Genomic DNA, 9,764 nt, shown 5'->3' with positions numbered 1-9,764 from the left:
TAGAGGGGTAGAGAGAACAAAACACCTACTTAAATGGGAGCTTCCTGAGTTCCAGGTCCAAAGTTATCATTAAAACTTTCATTTGCCAGGCGCGGTGGCTCACGCCTGTAATCCCAGCACTTTGGGAGGCCGAGGTGGGTGGATCACAAGGTCAGGAGATCGAGACCATCCTGGCTAACAAGGTGAAACGCCGTCTCTACTAAAAAACATAAAAAATTAGCCGGGCATGTGGCGGGCACCTGTAGTCCCAGCTACTTGGGAGGCTGAGGCAGAATGGCATGAACCCGGGAGGCAGAGCTTGCAGTGAGCAGAGATTGTGCCACTGCACTCCAGCCTGGGAGACAGAACAAGGCTCCATCTCAAAAAAAAAAAAAAGAAAAAAAAAAAAACCTTTTGTTTATCTGAAACAAATACAAGGATTATCTCTTCATTTCCCAAAGTGTGTTCTAAGAAACACTAGTCCTCCATAAAGCACTATGAAAAAAGGGTTCAGGGGTTCAGATAACCAAACGCAATCTGCCCCCATATCTGTGCGTTCCACATCCATGGATTCAAGCAACCTTGAATCAAAAATATCCAGAAAAATAATTCATGGTTGCATCTGTACAGAACATGTACAGACTTTTTTCTTGTCATTATTCCTTAAATGATACAGTATAACAATTACTTACATAGCATGTACATTGTATTAGGTGTTATGAATAATCTAGAGATGATTTAAAGTATACAAGAGGGGCCAGGTGATGTGGCTCGCACCTGTAACCCCATCACTCTGGGAGGCCGAGGCAGGTGGATCGCCTAAAGTGAGGAGCTTGAGACCAGCCTGGCCAACAAGTGAAACCCCATCTCCACTAAAAACACAAAAATTGGTCAGGCGTGGTGGCACATGCCTGTAGTCCCAGCTATTCGGAAGGCTGAGGCAGGAGAATCACCTGATCCTGGGACGTGGAGGTTGCAGTGAGCTGAGATCGTGCCACTGCACCCCAGCCTGGCGACAGAGCGAGACTCTGTCTCAAATAAATAAAGTATATGGGAGTATATGCTTAGGTTAGATGTAAATACTACACCATCTTATATCAGGGACTTGAAGATCCAAGGATTTTGGTATCTACTGGGGGTCATGGAACCAATCTCCATGGATACTAAAGGATAGCTGTATCTATGATTCCTCTCTTGGAAACAAGGCGTACATTAGCAATCAAAGGTTCGAAGAAGTTGGGCACAGTGGCTGCTCATGCCTGTAATCCTAGCACTTTAGGAGGTCAAGGTGGGAGGATCGCTTGAGCCCAGGAGTTCGAGACCAGCCTGGGTAACACAGCAAGACCCTTGTCTCTATAAAAAAATAAAAAATAAAAAATTTGCCAGGCATGGTGGCACATGGCTGTAGTTCCAGCTACTCAGGAGGCTGAAGTGGGAGGATCCCACAGGAGTGGAGGTTACAGTGAGTTATGACCGCATCACTGCTCTCCAGCCTATCTCTCAAAAAAAAAAAAAAGAAAAGAGAAAGAAAAAAGAAAGCCAGATGCAGTGCCTCATGCTTGTAATCCCAGCACTTTGGGAGGCCGAAGTGGATAGATCACTTGAGGTGAGGAGTTTGAGACCAGCCTGACCAACACGGTGAAACCTCATCTCTACTAAAAATACAAAAATTAGCCAGGGGTGGCAGTGCACGCCTGTAATCGCAGCTACTCGGGAGGCTGGGGCAGGAGAATCACTTGAACCCAGGAGGCAGAGGCTGCAGTAAGCCGAGATCGTGCCATTGCACTCCAGCCTGGGCAGCAAGAGTGAAACTCCATCTCAAAAAAAAAAAAAAAAAAACTCTCAAAGAAGTTCTGCAGTAGAGAATTCCACTCCCACTGGATAACTTGATGTTTCCGTGAGGCTCTGATTAGAGACCACTTTCTCTATTATTACACCATAGAAAATGCTGACTTTTGCCAAAGATCAAAATCAGTACCGAAAGTCCCCTGGCTCCAAGTCCGACTCAGAAATAAATCTTAAGGACCTCAGGCGTGTGGGTCCTTCAGAGCCACCTGAACCTGAACTCTCACTCCCTTTCCCACGGCAGTAAACCCTCTGCAAGCCCACATCCTTCCCAAGCCACCAGCTTTGAAAGCCATTAGCAAAGAACAGACACCAAGCTGAGCCAGTTCTCAAGCCTGTGACATGGAGATGCATCACCCCACTGCCTGCGGGCAGGCCCAACGCTTACTCCAGTATGTGGGCTGCCCCTAACCCAGAGGCTCAGCTTGCTGGTGCCAAAATGAAATCCCCCTTTCAATTTCCACTTGAAAAATCTCACTAAAAGGCCAGGCACGGTGGCTTACGCTTGTAATCCCAGCACTTTGGGAAGCTGAGGCAGGTGGATCATCTGAGGTCAGGCGTTTAAGACCAGCCTGGCCAACATGGTGAAACCCCATCTCTAAAAATACAAAAATTAGCTGGGTGTGGTGGCACATGCCTGTAATTCCAGCTACTCTGGAGGCTGAGGCAGGAGAATCACTTGAATCCAGGAGGCAGAGGTTGCAGTGAGCCCAGATCGTGCCACTGCACTCCAGCCTGGGCAACAGAGATGCAGTCTCAAAAAAAAAAAAAAAAAAAAAAAAAGAACTCACAAAACTCCCATAGCAAATCTATCAACCCCTCTTCCTGCTGTTTTGAAACCAACTTCCCTTTCTGCGGTTGTGTGGGTTTGGCTGGGAAGGGGTGTGACGTAGATAAAAACACACTGTACTGTAAAATGTGTGTAAATGCTCAGTGACACAATGCAAAGGAAACCAGTATCTCAAATGAATATGCCCAAACTGGGCACACTGCCTTCCCCCAGAACCACGTCCCTCTTCCCCCACCCCAATCCCTCCTGAGTGTTCCTCACAATGAACCACATCACAGCCCCTGTCACCCACGCCTAAAACCAGGGCATCATCCCAGCCCCCTCTCTCTCCCATGCCCTCATGTCTGATCAGTGCTACCTCCTAAATCTTTCTTTCTTTCTTCTTTTTTCTTCTCACTCTGTCACCCAGGCTGGAGTGCAGTGATGTGATCTCAGCTCACTGCAACCTCCGCCTCCTGGGTTCAAGTGATTTTCCTGCCTCAGCCTCCCGAGTAACTGGGATTACAGGCATGGGCCACCACACCCAGCTAATTTTTGTATTTTTAGTAGAGATGGGGTTTCACCATGCTTGCCAGGATAGTCTTGATCTCTTGACCTCGTGATCCACCCACCTTGGCCTCCCAAAGTGATGGGATTACAGGTGTGAGCCACCATGCCCGGCCTTTAAAAAAAAATTTTGTGTAAACAAAGTCTCACTATGTTGCCCAGGCTAGTCTCAAACTCCTGGACTCAAGTGATCTTCCCACCTCCTTTCTGACCTCCCAAAATGCTAGGATTCCAAGCTTGAGCCACCACAGCTGGCCAGTCACCTGCATTCTAAAGACAGCCGCAAACAAGTAACCCAATCCAACCCTCACAGCTATCCCAGCCACAATCCTGCACCTTCTTCCCAAGTTGACTAGACTAGGAGCAAAGGCAAGTTACAGGAATATGCATCTATCAAAACGGACCACACTGGGCCTTTTAAATATGTGCAGTTCATCATGTCAGTTACACCTTACTAAAGCTTCAGAAATGAGGGGGCAGCGGTGATGAGTTATCAGCAGTGTAGGGTTTGCAGAGAAGAAATTAATCTCTCTGTACTCTGCAAAGCCAGGAAGGGGTCCTCCAAGATCAAGGAGGAGTTCCAATGAAGGTAAGACTTGATTCAGATTTGAGGTTGGAACATTAAACTGTCCTGGCTTATACTAGATTGATTGTCTTTACTTCCTTTATTTAACTGACTGTCCACCTGTTGAGCTGAAATTCACAGTGCTGTTATCTCAGTGGAAGAAGGGAATGTCTTTGTGAGCCAGACATGCATACCCTGGATCTGGGACCATGTCTGACCTCAGGCACAAGTGCCTATCTTATCACACAGGATCATTCTGGGATCCTGGTGAAGGAATGTGGGCATGCGGGGCAGGGGACGGGGTCATGGGCTTCCAAGTTAAGGGGAGGAAGTTGGAGGAAATGCCTGGCAGGGGTTGAAGGGAGTCACTGCTGGCTGTGCTCTCTGGGAGATCCTCAGCCCCAGAAGGAGCCAGGGTGAGGCTGAGCTGGGTCCCGAGCAAACCAGCAGGAGAGGTCACCAGCAGCTCACACAGCCAGACGGGGCCAGAGAGCAGGAGCTTTCCCACCACTGACACACAGTCAGGCACACAGACAGGTCCACTCTGGACCCTACTGCCAAAGGTCCTCTGCCCAGAAGAGGGGAAGAGAGCAGCTGTCCTTAAAGCTAACCCCCATCCCTCCCTACTATGAGTCCCCCAGCAAACCCTAGGCTGCCCAGATCTGAGGCATGGGAAGAGATGAGACTTGATCCAGATTTGAGGTTGGAATATTAAACTGCCCTAGCTTCTGCTAGACTGTCTTTTTACTTCCTTTATTTAACATTATTTCAAAACTATACACTAGTTGGCCAGGTGCGGTGTGGTTCATGCCTATAATTCCAGTACTTTGGGAGGCCAAGGCAGGAGGATTGCTTAAGGTCAGGAGTTTTGGACCAGCCTTGGCAACATAGCAAGACCCTGTCTCTACAGAAAGTTTTAAAACTTAGCCAACTGTGGTGGCTTGCATGGGTAGTCCCGCCTACTCAAGAGGCTGAGGCTGGAGGATACTGAGCCCAGGAGGTGGAGGCTACAGTGAGCTATGATTGCACACTGCACTCCAGCCTGGGCAACAGACTGAGACCCTGTCTCTAAAACATACATATCACCCAACTTCAAACATTAACAACTCATTGGCCAATTTTGTTTCCTCTATACCCTCACTGCCTTCTCACCTCGCCCCAGATTATTTGAAAGGAAATTCCAGACATCACGTCATTTTACCCGTAAATATTTTGTTCTGTATTTCTAAAAGATAAGGACTTGAACTTTATAATAACCATAACAATGTCACTACAACCTTCAAAAAGCAACAATTCCTAAACACAATCAAATATCCTGTGAATAGTCACATTTGCTGAGTCATTCTATACTATGACTTTGATTGAAGTTTTTTGTAACCATCAGGTGGCCAGAAAGTATGGAATCTGCTCACGATGTTGCTAAGGGCAGGAAGGGGAACACAGCAGAAGACAACTGTTAGAAAAAGCTAAAACCACTTTCTGTTTACATTCCATTGTGTTCAGACGCTTCAATAAGCCAGACATCTGTACACGACACCCTCCGGAGACCAGGCCCTGCCTGCAAATCTCTGCACAGTCTGGTGCTAACCTTAGACAACTCCACCCAGTTCTCTTCCTCGAAAGCTCCTCCTCCTTCAGCTTTGGCTCTGGGAACTCAAGTGCCTCTTCTCTGGGCTCCAGATACCCAGGGCTTCCCTTGACATAGTTCAGCTTCCAGCCACTGCCTTCCCTACAGACAGGGCCATTCAGCAACAGGAACTGGTATCTCAAAATTGTTTTGTTATGACAAAACTGGCCGAGTTGATAACGTTTGGAGATATGTGATGGACAAAGGGGTTTCATATCTGATTCTTTTTGTATAAAAAAATTATAATAGGCTGAGTGCAGTGGCTCACGCCTGTAATCCCAGCACTTTGGGAGGCCGAGGCAGGTGGATCACTTGAGGTCAGGAGTTGGAGACCAGCCTGACCAACATGGTGAAACCCTGTCTCTACTGAAAAAGAATTATAATAGAGATGGAGTCTCACTATATCTCCCAGGCAGGTCTTCAACTCCTGAGATCAAGCAATCCTCCTGCCTTGGCCTCCCAGAGTGCTAGAATTACAGGTGTGAGTCACTGCACCTGGTTGATTTTCCCTTTTTTTTTTTTTTTTGGAGACAGGGTCTTACTTTGTCAACCAGCCTGGAGTACACTGACATGGTAACGACTCATTGCAGCCTCGACCTCCTGGGCTCAAGCAATCCTCCCATCTCTCTTCTCAATTATTTTTTTGAGCCAGGCTCTCACTCTGTCACCGAGGCTAGAGAGCAGTGACGTGATCTCGGCTCCCTGCAACCTCCGCCTCCTGGGTTCAAGTAATTCTCCTGCCTCACCCTCCCAAGTAGCTGGGACTACAGGTGGGCCACTATGCCTGGTTAATTTTTGTATTTTTGGTAGAGACAGGGTTTTGCCATGTTGCTTAGGCTGGTCTCAAACTCCTGAGCTCAAGTGATCCATGCAGCTTGGCCTCCAAAAGGGGTGGGATTATAGGCATGAGCCACCACAGCCAGCTCCAATTATTGATTTTTTGTAGAGACAAGGTCTCACTATGTTGCCCAGGCCGGTCTCAAAGTACTGAGCTCAAGCAATCCTCCTGCCTTGGCCTTCCCAAGTGCTGAGCTTACAGGCATGAGCCACTGTGCCTGACCAATCCTTCCCACTTTTGTGTATTTTTGTATCCTCTGGATCCAGCTAGGATTTGTGGAACCAGACAGCCAAGAAAAAAGAAGTGGTCTCGAGCCGTGATGCCCCTGCCTGTCTGACCTTGAAATCGGTTCACATTAAGCCTGCCCTCTTTGTTCACTGTTTCAACCAGACAGCCAACAATTCCTTATAAAGAACTGTGGCCAGGCACGGTGGCTCACTCCTGTAATCGCAGCACTTTGGAAAGCTGAGGCAGGTGGATCACTTGAGGTCAGTAGTTTCAGATCAGACTGGGCAACGTGGTGAAACCCCGTCTATAATAAAAACACAAAAATTAGCCAGGCATGGTGGTTCGTGCCTGTAGTCCCAGCTACTAGAGAAGCTGAGGCAGAAGAATCGCTTGAACTCAAGAGGCGGAGGTTGCAGTGAGCCAAGATCATGCCACTGTACTCCAGTCTGGACGACAAAGTGAGAGTGTCTCAAAAAAAAAAAAAAAAAAAAAACACTGGACCTGGACTCCTGGCAGCCCTAAATTCATGTCTGCAGCCCAGTCTCCACCCACCCCACCTCCTCCACTTTCTCTATATCCTCCATCCCATCCTCCTGTTTCTCCTACTCTGTCACCCACGGGTCAGTCTCCAGGCCCATCCTTCCCGTCTGGACCTGCCTGTGCTCAGCATTTGGCCCTACCTGAGGCATCCAGATGATCTTCTGGGTCCGGAGGAAGTGGTATGTGCCTGAGAAGCGCTCATAGCCCCCTTTCAGGATGTAGACAGGGTGGCGGGTAAGGCGGGTCAGGATTCTGCCATACTCAATGGCTGCTCCAGGCACCACATCTGAGAGTGGAGATCAAAGACATAAATGTCTCCTGTGTATCTGCCATTGGTCTAGAGCTGGGACGGATGGCCACTTTCTTCTGAAATGCAATTATTTTATTTATTTTTTGAGACAAAGTCTCACTCTGTCACCCAGGCTGGAGTGCAATGCGTGATCTCGGCTCACTGCAACCTCCACCTCCTGGGTTCAAGCGATTCTCCTGCCTCAGCCTCCCGAGTAGCTGGGACTACAGGTGCCCACCATGCCTGGCTAATTTTTTATTTTTAGTATAGGCAGGGTTTCACCATGTTTGCCAGGCTGGTCTTGAACTCCTGAGCTCAGGTGATCCGCCTGCCTCGGCCTCCCAAAGTGCTGGGATTACAGGCGTTAGCCACTGCGCCCAGCCTGAAACGCAATTATTTAGGAAGCTGAAGCAAGTATAGAGATGAGTTATCTTAAAAATTTAAAAGTAGCTTACCACCAGGTTTTTTTTGTTTGTTTTTGAGACAGGGCTTCACTCTATCTGGCTAGAGTGCAGTGGCACAATCTTGGCTCACTACAACCTCCGCCTCCTGGGCTCACACCGTCCTCCCACCTCAGCCTCCCAAGTAGCTGAGACTATAGGTGCACACCACCACACCTGGCTAAATTTTGTATTGTTTTATAGAGACAGGGTCTCACTTTTTTTGCCCAGGCTGGTCTTGAACTCCTGAGCTCAAGCAATCTACCTGCTTCAGCCTCCCAGAGGGCTGAGATTACAGGCGTGCCCAGCCTAAGTTAATCTTCTTTTCTGTAAACTCTGAGATATATAGTATGATACACAACATTATACAATATATATCTCTCAGAGTCTGCAGAAACTGCCAGCTCGTTAACCACTCATATGTATACATATGGTTTACATATTATATACGTGAATATATTATATTTATACCACATACATATGTAAACTGTATGCTGTATATCATACAATTCACCCATTTAAAGTGTATGATTCCAAACATATAGACCAATGGAACAAAACAGATAACCCAGAAATAAAGCCACACACCTATAACCATCTGATCTTCAACAAAGTTGACAAAAATAAGCAATGGAGGCTGGGCATGGTGGCTTACATCTATAATCCCAGAACCTTGGGAGGCAGAGGCAGGAGAACTGCCTGACCCCAGGAGTTTGAGACCAGTGTGGGCAACATGGCAAGACCTCGTCACAAATAAAATTCAAAAAATTAGTTGAGTGTGGTGGCGGGCACCTGCAGTCCCAGCTACTAGAGAGGCTGAGGCAGGAGGATCACCCAAGCCAGGGAGGTTGAGGCTGTAGTGAGCAATGGTTGTGCCACTGCACTCATCTTGGAGACAGAGCAAGACCCTGTCTCAAAAAATAGGAACAGGGAAAGGATTCCCATTTACTAGTCAATAAATGGTACTAAGATAACTGGTTATCCATATGCAGAAGAATGAAACTGGACCCCTATCACCATACACAAAAATCAACTCAAGATAAAGACTTAAATGTAACACCTCAAAACTATAGAAATCCTAGAAGAAAATCTAGGAAATGCCCTTTTTGACATTGGCCTTGGCAAATAATTTTTGGCTAAGTCCTCCAAAGCAACTGCACCTTCTTGACACATTGGCCTTGGCAAACAATTTTTGGCTAATCCTCCAAAGCAACTGCAACAAAACAAAAATTGACAAATGGAACCTGAGGACACTGAAGTGCTTCTGCACAGCAAGAGAAACTACCAGAGTAAACAAATAGCCTGCAGAATGGCAGAAAGTATCCACAAGCTATGCATCCAACAAAGATCCAATATCCAAAATCTATAAGGAACTGAAATCAAGAAGCAAAAAACAAACAGCCTCTGATGGTTAATACTGAGTGTCAACTTGATTGGATGGAAGGATGCAAAGTATTGATCCTGGGTGTGTCTGTGAGGATGTTGCCAAAGGAGATTAACATTTGAGTCAGTGGGCTGGGAGAGGCAGACCCACCCTCAGTCTGGTGGGCACCAGCTAATCAGCTGCCAGTACAGCTAGAACATAAAGCAGGCAGAAAAACATGAAAAGACTATACTGGCCTAGCCTCCCAGCCTACATCTTTCTCCCCTGCCGTATACTTCCTGCCCTCAAACATCGGACTCTAAGTTCTTCGGCTTTGGGACTCAGACTGGCTTCCTTGCTCCTCAGCTTGCAGACGGCCTATTGTGGGACCTTGTGATCACATGAGTTAATACTCCTTAATAAACTCCCCTTTATATATATACACACATATATATGCATATATGTGTGCGTGTGTGTGTATATATGTGTGTGTGTGTGTATATATATCCTATTAGTTCTGTCCCTCTAGAGAACTCTAATATACAACTGTATTAAAAAGTGGGCAAACAGGCCGGGCGCGGTGGCTCACGCCTGTAATCCCAGCACTTTGGGAGGCCAAGGCGGGCGGATCACAGGTCAGGAGATCGAGACCATCCTGGCTAACACAGTGAAACCCCGTCTCTACTAAAAATACAAAAAATTAGCCGGGCGTGG

The 9,764-nt window shown here is 47.2% G+C and overlaps 1 protein-coding gene across 1 annotated transcript in view; it reads right to left on the bottom strand.

Annotated features, from left to right (window-relative positions):
* The window catches only part of STYXL1 (serine/threonine/tyrosine interacting-like 1), a 55,120-nt gene that overhangs the window by 13,770 nt on the left and 31,586 nt on the right, over nt 1-9,764 (bottom strand). The window contains exons 5-6 of the mRNA XM_011976353.1: nt 7,099-7,244; nt 4,241-4,293 (exon numbers count right to left, since the gene is read on the bottom strand). Coding sequence (XP_011831743.1) covers nt 4,241-4,293; nt 7,099-7,244 — 199 coding nt within the window. The remainder of the gene's footprint in view (nt 1-4,240; nt 4,294-7,098; nt 7,245-9,764) is intronic.

Source organism: Mandrillus leucophaeus, unplaced genomic scaffold, assembly GCF_000951045.1.
Source record: "Mandrillus leucophaeus isolate KB7577 unplaced genomic scaffold, Mleu.le_1.0 Scaffold164, whole genome shotgun sequence".
In the NCBI taxonomy this organism is placed as follows: Eukaryota; Metazoa; Chordata; class Mammalia; order Primates; family Cercopithecidae; genus Mandrillus; species Mandrillus leucophaeus.
The sequence above is the reverse complement of the archived record's forward strand: the minus strand, read 5'-3'. Positions and strand labels throughout refer to the sequence as shown.